The 12,707-nt window shown below is 40.0% G+C and overlaps 1 protein-coding gene across 1 annotated transcript in view; it reads right to left on the reverse strand.

The window, feature by feature from the left end:
* capn1 (calpain 1) overlaps positions 1 to 11,281 on the reverse strand; it is a 45,889-nt gene extending 34,608 nt beyond the window's left edge. Inside the window, exons 1-2 of the mRNA XM_034676917.1 lie at positions 11,153 to 11,281; positions 3,792 to 4,492 (exon numbers count right to left, since the gene is read on the reverse strand). Of these exons, the coding sequence (XP_034532808.1) occupies positions 3,792 to 4,049 (258 nt within the window). The 5' untranslated portion in view covers positions 4,050 to 4,492; positions 11,153 to 11,281. The remainder of the gene's footprint in view (positions 1 to 3,791; positions 4,493 to 11,152) is intronic.
* Positions 11,282 to 12,707: the final 1,426 nt, after the last annotated feature.

A 12,707-nucleotide genomic window follows, 5' to 3' on the forward strand; every position in this document is an offset into this window, starting at 1 on the left:
CTTGGGAACCGAAGGGTTGCCGGGTTGAGTCCCAGTATGGACGAAGTTTGGCAAGTGGACTGGTGGCTGGAGAGGTGCTGGTTCACTTGCCTGGGCACTGCCGAGGTGCCCTTGAGCAAGGCACTGAACCCCCAACTGCTTGTGGTGCACTGGTTGATGGCAGCATACTCACTCTGACATCTCTCCCTGAGTGCATGTCCACTGCATGTGTGTGCTTGATTGTATGTATATACCAAAAACTGCGCGTGTAGCATGACTGAAAAATAACACGAGTGAAAAAATTTAATTTCTAATATTTAATACTTAATACTTTAATAAAGCACGTTTCTTTCTTTCTTTCTTTTTGAGGCTGTTGCTACTTGTAAATTGATTTGGAAGTTTATTTATCCAATTGCGAAGCCTTTTATTTTAATGTCATTATTTAGGGCACCAGTTTAGTCCAGTGGTTAAATCCATAGACCGTATAAATAATGGACGTAGTATCGGTGACGTCACCCATCTGTTCCTGAGCGCTGTTTTGGTGGCAGCCATATTGGAAATGCAGAACTCAACCAGGCATAGTGTGGCGTAAAGAGGCGGAGTTTGAGCCTCCTAGCCAACAGCTATGTGTTCCCGTCCGGGAGTTAAGTCAGTAATGTCCTTATTTGGGCAAAAACTCGTAATCTTAATATCTTCTGAACCGTCACGTTAGAAAATAATTCACCCCCCGTACAGTGTGTGCTGATAGAGAAATTAGCTACGTAGAGCCAAGCCGTTTTTTGAACCAGTCTTTAAACATGTTTATTAATGCTGCAAAGATCGTCTTTTTTGAAATAGGTGTCTATGTGGTTTCCGGTGTTTCTGCAGCCAGCCTCAAGCGGATTCTTGATGAATTGCAGTTTATAACACTTCCGCATGGGCTTCATAGTTTGAGACCAGAGGTTGCTGCTTGGTTAAATCACATGACATGCATCGAGGGTACAGTCCTTGAAGCAGGCAGCCCTTTACTGTATATCAGTCCCCACTCTCGCCTCGCAGCTTCCTACTCTTACCGCTGTCCCTTCCTCTCCATAAAGACACTAAAAGAACAAAATATAACCGTAATCTATTATTAAAGATACCATCCAGATTTAATAATGAACCATTCAGGAACACAATGTAGTGATCTAGACTTGTTTTCCAGTGTTTCCCTGCTTCATAAACCGTCTTCTGCTCGGTATGTCGAGCGTGAGAAACCCCACATGAAGCTATAAAAAGAAATATTCCATTTATCCTCCTGCCCCACAAACACACACACAGGCTCACAGTCCATTAGATACATGGTTGAATTCACAGAAACACCCAGCAACACACACACAAGCTCAAATCCTCTTCTTTTAGACTCACATTGAGCACAGATTTGGGGGGAAATGTGAACACCGTGAACCCTCTTGAGCAGCGTAAATATTACAGATCCTGTGGAGCAGGCCAGAGCCCATACATTATACAACACAAGACTTTTTGGAGAGTCAGGACCCCAGAAAGCATTAGTGCTGTCTGTCTCACACACACACACACACACACACACACACACACACACACACACACACACACACACACACACGACATACACGTGTTAACACAAAAGCACACAGCGGCTCTCACACACTCAAATGGAAGCTGCGAGGAGAGCTAAGAGGCTGCAGTCACGCTGATGATCTCGACCCTGGGAGCTTTTAAGATCAAGACTTGTCTCCCCGATTCACGATCACAGGACTGACAAGAGCGACCCGACACGGCATGTGTGATTCCACCAGCACTGAGGGAGTGCTGTCTTCAGGGCTGTCGTGATAACACCTAATGAAGACATACACACACTGCTGAGGGGTGCACCGGGGTGTATTTATAACATCCTGACCGACTGGTAGAGAAGGTGATAGTGGAAGTTTAGGGAGAAACTCTCTTTGTCTCTAAGACAACTGAACACTTTGAATAAATTTGCTTGAAGACAAAATTGAAATCATCATTCTTAAAAAGCGTGTAAGCTGTGTCCCAATTCAGAAGCTGCATACTCTGAAGGACGCATTTGAAGACCGGATTTGGTTTCAACTTTAAAAAACAGCAAGTGATACAAATGTTAAAAAAAGAGATGCCTTGAAACTTTTTTTTTCTTTAAAATGATGCCAGCGGCAGCTAAGTTACATTACACTAGGGATTCTAGCTAGTGAGTCAGCTAGCTACATGTTGCTAGGCAGAACAGGGGCAGTTTAGTTTAGCCTTAGCATGCTATACAAGCTAATAAGGCTGAATCCTTTGATGGATCATAGCCCTGAACCCTGACACAGCTATTGTTTCCAACAGATAAAGGAATTTCAACTCTGTGAGGAGTTGTGCTTTGTAGGTAGACTATATTCAACACGTTATTAAAGCTGCTGTTGGTAAGAATGGTGTAAAAACGTTTTTTTCTGCTGGGTTTGGAGAAAAGGTCACAATGCCCATCTGTACTCATCGGTAAGTGGAGTAATGTGAGACTATTGCGAAATCTCTGTGTTTTCCAATGCCATTGTATCAAGCAATGATATTATTCCCCTCGTTCCCATCAAGACAGACCAAGCAGAGCTAATCTCCAATCCTCGGTGCTGATTGGTTAAGGGGCGTCCCCTACTACGTCCTCCGTTTGGTCTAGTCCGGCATGATCATGACTGCACACGCCGATCTGTGTTAGAGGGCTAAGAGGAAGTCCTTCTCTCTGAACAGATGTTTACTCTGTGACTACCAACAGCAGCTTTAAGTCATTTAAAAGAACAGTATGATGGTGAATTGAATTTCTGTCATTCTCTACTTAGTGTTGACGTCATTAGTGGATGTGAAACAAAAAGTGGGAAGTAAATGTAGCATAGGTAACATGTTTGGGCTTTCCAACAGCACTTGAACACACCAAATGGGAAGCTACTGACCATAGACCATTGTATAATAAATGGAGGTAGTATCAATGACGTCACCCATCTGTTTCTGCAGCCCTGTTTTGAAGCCGATCGTCAGCGGGTGCCATATTGGAAAATGCTGGACTCAACCTAACTTCTGTCGAGCTAGTGTGAGGTAAAGAGGCGGGCCTTTAGCCTTTTTCACTAACAGCTACAGTGTTCCCGCCTGTCAATCAAGTCAGGCAAAACTTGTACGTTTAAAATCTTAACAAAATAACAAGTCATACAAAAATTCATCCCAGTACAGTCTGTGCCGAGAGAGAAATAAGCTATTCAGACCTAAACTGTTTTTTTACCAGGCAGTAAACATGTTTATTTTTGCTGTACGTTTTTAGGACTTCAGTATTGCATTCCGCTTGCTACTGATCCAGAGACAGCTCAGCTACACAATAAAGATGGTGGATGCAACAGGTGTGTTTACCCAAAGTATCAAGGGCTTATATTATTTCTGATGGGACTGTCAAGAAAATACACAAATCCAAACAACCCTTGATTGAGTTTCATCTTAGCTCTAAATTGTAGCTGTTTTAGGCCAAATAGGTAAAAATCTGGTCCCAAAGTCAAGAAGATTTAACATTTTTTATCCTCATTAACAACATTTTTTGATAGAGGACCCTATGTGTAGCTACTGTAGGGTTTATTTAAATCCTTTTCTGCAGCTTCAAAAGTAATACCCATTTGAATTCATGTTAATTTGGCAGAGGGCTGAGATGAAAGCACAGATCATACTGACTGCTGGTGTCATGGTTCAAGAAGCTTCAATAAATATATGAAAGTAAGTAAGCAGTTAAACATGACTTTGTTGGCAAAGCGACAAATGTATCTGATTCCACTACTTCACTCTCTTACCGTGGGCCTCATCCAGCGCACTCCTTGGGTCTTGGACGATCTCGGTCCCAGCTCCTCGAATCCCAAAGACGATGCAGCACAGGGGAACAAATTATCCTCAAACAGCCTCCCACTCTGGAGGCACTGTGCTCTCAGGGAACCGTAGTCCTGACCCAGGAGCTTGAAGGCGTTGTGGTTCTGTCCCAAACCCTCATCGCGATCCCATTGGCTTCTCAGCTTGGCGGCCATGCCTGTAGCCGAGTAGATGTGCGTCTCCATCCTGAATTGTCGAGTTAAGAGCGCAGGGTGGACTGTCACTTTTTGTTGGGTGATACAAAAAGATGTTGAGACGTATCAATAACTTATGAGGCAACTGTGACCTACTGTAGCTTCAATTTTGTATTGAACTCTTGAAGAAGGTTGTAATAGCTTTAAAGGCTCATAAATCAGGATGTAAAATCCGTAGCCATTTAGAAGCTATCAAATATTGACAAGACAGGCCTCTGTTAAGTTGCGGTACTTGTGGTTTGGCTGTAGCTGGAAGCTTCAAATCCAATAACAATCACAAAGAAGGGGCTTAAAATATGTTCCAGAAGAAAATGTCCTTTTCCAGCGAGGTCAGATCTTGTTCAACCAATCCCTGTTGGTTGCTATTTTTTGTCCAAGAAGCCAAAAGGAGTGCAGGGTTTCAGTTTCTTCCTTGTCCCACCAGTAGGTAAACCCTTAAAATAAAGAAGCCAGACATTAGATAGATAAAGCACGAGAATGCAGAGATGCAAGTTCATACAAAATGATATACCTGTGCATGCAACAAAAATAAAACATCTACTGTATGCACGCTCTGTAAAGGGATCAAAAGGCAGGTGGACCCTCCCTGTTTCTTTCCAGTCAACCATATACACACATGCTCGACATGCATAGCAAAGGGATTAGTCACAATGGGCATATCAGCGCCACATTTACCACCGGTGCTGAAAGAGTGTCAGTCAGACACGCATCAGAGTCAATGTTTAATCACAATGGCGTTTAACAAAGTGGGGGGGTCGTAGCTCTCTCTGTGTGAGTGTGGTGTTTCATGTGCACAGGGCTGCTCAGGAGTGTGTTTTTTTCTTTGAGTCTTGATGCACAACGAAAGGCAGCAACAAGCAAAAGCTTTCTGCGACTCTTTAATTAAGCACAGCCAAAGACAAGGAAGTGTAAACTGTCATTAGTGCCACCGAAGCTCCTGACAGAACTGGAGCTTTGTGAAGAGTTCATCTAAGTCCGCCTGTCTTTGTAGTAGCGACTCGCTCTGCTTCTTTCAGGTTTATTTTTAACATCATTCTCTTTATTTATTTCTTTCAGCTCTCTCTCTGTCTCTCTCTCTCTCTCTCTTTTTTACTGCTACAACTCTCCACTATCCAAACCAAACACTCTTCCTGTTTCAAGACTCAGCTGTCATATCTGCAGCACACAGAGTTTGGCTCTTATTGACTAAGAGAGCGCAGCAAAGCAGTGTTACTGTTTCCACTGTGAACCACACCCATTAAAGACGGCCCAGTTCACTGAGAGAAAAATGTTCCAGCCAACAGAGCCAGGGAGAGAACATGTAGCAACAACAGCAGCTTCCTACATCTGTTACAGAGCTCTACAAACATGACTAAGATGTATTTCTTCTGCTAAGACTTCTGCTGATAGCAAGAGCAGCACTTCAACTTCTACCACCTTCTACCACTAGCAAGGGAACAACAAGTATTACTGCTGCCAGGCTACAACACCTATTAGCTAGCTACCGACAAGAGCTCACACTTGTGGGGTTTCATTTTACTACAATGCTAGGTCTGTACTGGTTTTTTTTTTTACTAAAACCATAACTAAATACATTTTTTTCTTTCACTTAGAGCACAAGATTCAGATTTTGCGTTGTTGTTGTTGTTGTTGTTGTTGAACAAATGTAACAGAGCTAGCTGATTTCAAAACCCAAAGGGACGATGCATGACCAGAGTTGTACTCTATTGAAAATAAAGATCATTGTTAGTCTTGTTATTTGGGTTAAATCCTTGATTTGACTGCACTGCGACAACAAACAATCAGTAGAAGAAACTAACACTTGTAGTGCTTAACTTCTTCTATGAAGAAGAACAATATTTAAGACTATATCTACTCTTTTAATGCTGTACTAAAACTACTACAAACACTTTTGTGACCACTAATAGTATAAGACTTAAAGCTGCTGTTGGCAGGAATGGTGTAAAACACATTACTTTTTTTCTGCTGGGTTTGGAGAAAAGGTCATAATACCTATCGGTACTCATCTATAAGTGAAGTAATTTGAGACTATCGCGAAATCTCTGTGTTTTCCAATGTCTTTGTATCAAGCAATGTTATTATTCCCCTTGGGAAGCCACTACTTCCTCATAGAATGGGCACTAGATCTTTTGTGGGTGAGGTTACGACAGCAGAGAGGGGAGGGGTAGTGTTGACATTCGAAATCTCTCTCCGAACTGATGTTTATATCACGACTACCAAATTTTGACAAAGCTAACATCGAAAACAGAAAAGGTTAAAATTATTGTGGGCCAAAACTAAGAATATTAGCAACCGTGTGTCAAAAAGTGAGTCACAAATGTTCAAATTTTCATTTTTAGGTTGAAATCCCACATTTAAGCTCATGTATGACCTTGATGCGTTTAATTGGTTAATTAACACTCGTCAAGAAATGTCACAACTCTTAAATAAAAGGCAAAATTGGAAATAAATCCTTCCTGTGCTTGTTTTTTGAAATCCTCTCTGCAATGTTTAACATTTGAAACTGTAACTTGTTTGGAAAAATGTACTAATCATGCTAAATAAATACATCAGTGACCTAATCAGAGGATGTCTACCCCTCTTCAAATCTAGACTCAAAACCTATCTGTTCCAAGCTGCATTCTCTGCTTAATTCCACTGCTTCATTTTAACTTGGTGTTACTTTGCTTGTTCTTTTCATTTATTTTATTGTGTTATTGTATTTATTGAGTTTTTAATCTCCCTGTAATGTGACCTTGAGTGTTGAGAAAGCCACTTTTAAATAAAATGTATTATTATTACTATCATTATGTCCCTTTAAAAAAGACCTGCCTATCACTACAACTTCACTATATCCTCATGCTTAGTTCATTTCTGCAGCTGCTAACCTGATGCAGTAGATCCTATACCTAAAGTTGAACAAATGCTGTAATCCCAGCATACTGCAGTACAGTATGTCTCTTTTTTTAAATGAATCATGTTCTAAAATTAGTTATGAAGAAAGCGTGCTAACATCCCTTTAACTACAAGAACACATACCATGCAAACCGTTTGATGTTTTTAACTCAGCTGTATGTTATCGGGGCACACTCTGCCCCATGTGACTCCAATCTGGTTATGATGAATATTTCATCTCCCCTTGCATGTGAAATACACTTACACAGCCCCCCTTCAGCCACACACACACACACACACACACACATGGATATCCTCTACCTCAGTGCAGGTAGTGACATCTACAAGAAACGACAAGCAGTAGACGACTAGTCCAGACACATTACACAGAGCTCTCAGGTGTTGCCACGAGCTGCTACAATCAAAATATGGTGATAATTGAAGTTGTAAGGAATAATCCGAATTTAGGAAAGCTTATCCAAATAAATTCAGGATTTAAGAACATTGTGAACACATGTTCTGCACTAAAACTCTAACACTGTGAGATGTCAAAGGTCTGTACTGGCAAAACTCCAAAGGTATGGTGTTTTTTCTCCATAACAAACAATGCAACATCATTACTATGTGTTGTTTGACCACAGTATTGCAAGCATATGGCCATAAATGATAAAGATAAGGTGTTGCGTGTGTAAACAGAAGTCATATTAACAGTTAGGAATAAATGTTACAACACCAGTACAGTGTCACTTCTGCTTAATTCTGCTGATGCGTGTCTGTGCCTACTGTACTAGTGTTTTTTTCTCCCTCACGACACGGTGAGGGACGTGGATTGCCTTCTGGTTCTAACGCCTGTGGGTGTGTGAGGTCTGGTGTTTGTGCTGTGAGTAAGCATTCTAACTGCCCCGGGTGTATTTCTGCATGCAGGGTTCCCAGCTAGCAATGTTCTGTTCTAAAAACATCCTGCTAATGTTACAGAGAATGGACATGTTTTCAGCTGGAAGTTTTCTTTGTGTTCAAAGAATGTTCTCTAATAACATTCTCTAAAAACATTAAGAAAATGTTAAGTGACAACAGTGGACTACTGTTCTTGAAACATTCTCAGCAGGAAGCTCTCTTTAAGTTCACAATTTGTTCTCAGATAACGTACTCTAAAAACAATCAATAATCTGAGACCCAAAGAATGTTATCAAAACATCCTTTGAATTTTAAAGATAAAACATTCTGTCTTTGTTCTAATTAAATATCACCAGAATGTTCTTAAATAAAACATTTTGTGATTTGAGGCGTCAGAAACATCCTGAAAACATTCTTTACATGTTGCTTTGAGAATGTTTCTCCTTTGTTATTAAGTAACATTATGGGAACATTTTATGGAAAACATTCAACAATCTGTTACCTAAAGAATATTATCAAAACATCAAACTCAAACTGTTCTTCTTTTATTGATAGTTAACAAAAAGGAACATTATTTAAATCGATAAACATCCTTAAGGTGTTCTTTGAATGTTACACTCACAACCTTGTCTGTTATCCAAAGAATATTATCTAAACATCATCTGAATTTTAAAAACAAAATGTTTTTCTGTCATTCAAGTTAACAAAAAAGGAACATTATTTAAATCTAGACTTTTCAGCAGGGCATACCCAGCTAGCAGGGAATGTTCCCACTACATTGGCTAACTTTCCCTATAAGTTCTGATAATGTTTCGAGACAAGGTTCTGAGTTTAACATTCAAAGAACATCTTAAGCATATTATCGATTTAAATAATGTTCCTTTTTTGTTAAGTAATAATGAAAGAAGAACATTTTGTCTTTAACATTCAGAGGATGTTTTGATAATATTCTTTAGATAATAGACAAGGTTTTGGGTTTATAGTCAGAGAACATCTTAAGGATGTTTATCGGATTAAAAATGTTCCTTTTTAACTATTAATGACGGAAGAACATTTTGTCTTTAACATTCAGAGGATAATATTATGTAGGTAACAAATTATTGACTGTTTTTTATAAAATGTTCCAATAATGTTACTTAATAACAAAGAAGAGACATTCTCAAAGCAACATGTAAAAAATGTTTTCAGGATGTTTCTGACGCCTCAAATCACAAAATGTTGTATTTAATTAGAACAAAGACAGAATGTTTTATCTTTCTCATTCAAAGGATGTTTGATAACATTCTTTGGGTCACAGATTGTTGAATGTTTTTGGAGAATGTTACAAAAGAACATTCTTTGAACACGAAGCAAACTTCCTGCTGAAAGCATTACAGTAACATTCTCTGTGACATTAACAGAATGTTTTTAGGACAAAACATCGCTAGCTGGGTAAGCATTCTGACCGCCCCGGGTGTATTTATCAATCAATCAATCAATCAGACTTTATTTATAAAGCGCTTTTCATACAATGACATTGTAACACAAAGTGCTGTACATAACTTCAAAATAGAATAAATTAAGAAAAAGATCCCACCCCAGCCCGACCCCAAACCCACCCCATAATCCTAAGGTTAAGAACACAATATGCAACAATAGTAATTAAAACAATTAAAATAAAATAAATAAATAAAATAAAAAAATAAGTTGCTGAACGAACTGAGGAAACGCTCTCATGATATCTTAATGAGGAAACACTGGATGTAAAATAAGATGATAAAAACTCAAAACAGGAAATTAAAATCACCAAAGTAAAATACATTTCTAAGATAATAAAAGACTAAAATATTAAACCATTAAAATAACTTAAGATGTGAGACTTAAAATAAATAAATAAGTACATAAATAAATAAAGCAGAATGAAAGTGAGTACATTTGAAATAGATAATAAATAAATAAATAGAACTATTAAGAATAAAAATACTGTTAACCCCAACTGTCCCAGGTGCAATAACCCAGTCTCGTTGGGCCATATGTTCTGGTCTTGTCCCTCCTCGATCAATTTGTGGTCCTCGGTTTTTGACTGCCTTTCTGCTCTGTGTGATACGCCTCTTAAGCCCAACCCACTCACAGCCATTTTTGGGGTGATACCTATAGATACTCATGCCACAAATGCAGAGAAGAAAGCAGTAGCATTTAGTAGCCTAATCGCACGCAGACTCATTCTGATGACTTGGAAATCTAATAAACCCCCTCCCTGTAGACGATGGGTACATGAGTTGCTATCTCTGCTCCAACTCGAGAAAATGAGACATACACTGAGAGGTCTCCCAGACAAATTTACTAAAGTATGGTCTCTATTTGTTGAGTTTGTAAAGGAGTTGACTCTGATGCCTGCTGACTAATGCCCACTTGGTTGGCCTGTTTGCTGCTGTTCAGGATGCTCATGTATTGGATCTTTATTTGTTAATTTATTTGTTTGTTTGTCTCTTTTTTTTTTTTTATTACCATCTGTTGCCTTTTTTATTTCTGTTTATTTAGTTAAAACTTAGTTAAAAGCAAGGCTAAAAAGGTAGGTCTTGAGTTTGCCTTTAAAAATATTTACGCTCTGGGCAGCCCTCAGATTTATGCACGCAGGGTTCATGTTCCAAACACTGTGAAATGAAATATCCAAAGTGTCTGCATTAAAGCCATGCAGAAAATAGACCTGCATTGCAACGAGACACGCACAGTGTCTGCAGAGGGGGAGTGATACATGCTGACTCTTACACAGATATCTTATTCACAATAGGGTGCAGAAATGTGCGTAATAACAGGGCGCGCACGGAGGTAGAATGCATTCTATTCAAGTGGTTTAATTATAGTGCATTTTGGGTCATATGAGACTTTTCAGCAGGGCATGTGTCTCACACAGATAAGCATGCAGTCCTGGTGGTAGGTGCGGTCAGGTCCAGCTGTCAAACATGCAACTTTCTCAAGTTTATCAACTCGAACAGCTGGCCAAAGCAGATCTTTCATTTTAAAGATAACATCCGCTTATGAAGTGAAGAGGGAATCAAACACTATGGAGAGATTTTTTGGCAACAAATAAAGCAACACTGACAGATTTCACGATCCCATGTGGTGGTGAAAGTTGAGACAGCTCTGAGAGGAGACTTTTCTCGCGCGATTGGTTACAGTTTACGCAAAGGAGCGGCTGACTAACTCAAATCTGTCTCCATGTAAAAGAAAAAAGTTAAGTATTTCCTGTCACAAGCAATTTTAGTTCAGCTCTCCAGTCTCAGATCTAACTGCAGTGTAACACAAACTCTTAAAAGGAATCAGAGTGGAAGGATTTTTGTATTTACCTTGTCGAGTGTTCCCTTGTAAAAGCAGACATTTAGACATTCAATGTGCAACTTGGCTTTCTCTTTTCCCTTCCATGTTTAGTGGAGGCTCGTCCCCTCCCCTTCTCTGTGCCAGCGGTTATTATTTAGAAACGCCCTGCTGCTGCCTCTGCTCTCATCTATTGGAAGTAATGTGCACAACTCACAGTGCGTCTGCGCAAGAGTATGAGAAACAGGGGCGGACCCAGATGGTGTCTATGCCCCCCCAACCCCCTAATTATTTTCATAATTGTGTGCCTACCATGGACTCTATAAGACTTGGGCTGTTTCCGAAATCGCCTACTATACTAGCAGTACGTACTGATATGTCCAAAATTCAGTATGTAGTAAGTAGTATGTGAACAAGAGCAAAATCTGCAGTATGCCAAAACTCCCCGGATGTCTACTGATTCGGGAAAATATCTCTGTGTGCATCGGACCAGTCTGCCTCGCGTACTGTTTCCCATAATGCACAGCGCTCGTTCTGCTTTTTCTTTTTCCTCATTTTTTGACGGGAGGAAATCTGTTTTTGGGTGCTGTGAAAGTTATCAAATTACATATAAACCACTTCCTAACTTTTTAAATCATAAATGGATGCTAAATAAGCATTTTATTTATCGGCTTCGCCGTTGTTTACTTCCGCTTTCCGAAACCGGAAATCCAGCGAAGTCTGGCTCAGCATGCTGCATGACAGATCGGACAGAACAGTCATACTACATACTAAATTCAAACGCTGTATGTAGTAGGCAATACCTACTGCCTACTACATTAGTAAGTAGTATGTAGCAGGCCGTTTCGGAAACAGCCTTGGTGTCTACAGATCAAGAGGCTGCAGTTTCAGGACTGCAATTCTGGGACTGCATCTCTAGGACCCTACGCCCTACGTGCGTAGGCCTCTGCGTAGATACGGGAGCTACGCAGACCTGTGGCAATTCGACACAGAAGTATAAATCAGGCTTTAGGGTAAGGGTTACACATAGTCACAAACAACAGCCCTTTGCTCCAATCCACTGGGTGGCGCAATCGCAAAAAAACAGAATTGTGATCCTAGAAATGGGTCCTGAATCTGCACATCCTACTCAAGATACGCTTTGTCAAAAGCGGGATTTATGTTAAAACCACCAATCCTGCTGTGTTGCAACAGGCTGCTAGTAGCTTTCTTTGTATTTCAAGGTAGCATGATTTTTTAGTGGTACTCTTGACATCTCCCTCTGAGTCCTTACAGATTGAGAGCCATATTTTAACAAGGCACAGGGCGCAAAGTGGTTGGAAAAAATCCAATGATCATTCCCAAATATGTTTTGAGCAAGATCTTGCAGGCAGGCACATTGTTGTTCACTCAGCTGATTTCAGGGGAAGCAAAATCTACCGCAATCTCTACTGCATCAATCTTAACCACCGCACTACCATGCTGCTTGTCAATGCTTAATTCCCAGGGGTGCATTTACCTTCCAGTGCATCAACATATTTCAAATGCTTGCTTCACATTTAAGTGGGAGAAAGCAGAAATATTTAAGCACCACAAAGGACAGGCTGG

The sequence above is a fragment of the Notolabrus celidotus genome, chromosome 23 (assembly GCF_009762535.1).
Source record: "Notolabrus celidotus isolate fNotCel1 chromosome 23, fNotCel1.pri, whole genome shotgun sequence".
NCBI lineage: Eukaryota > Metazoa > Chordata > Actinopteri > Labriformes > Labridae > Notolabrus > Notolabrus celidotus.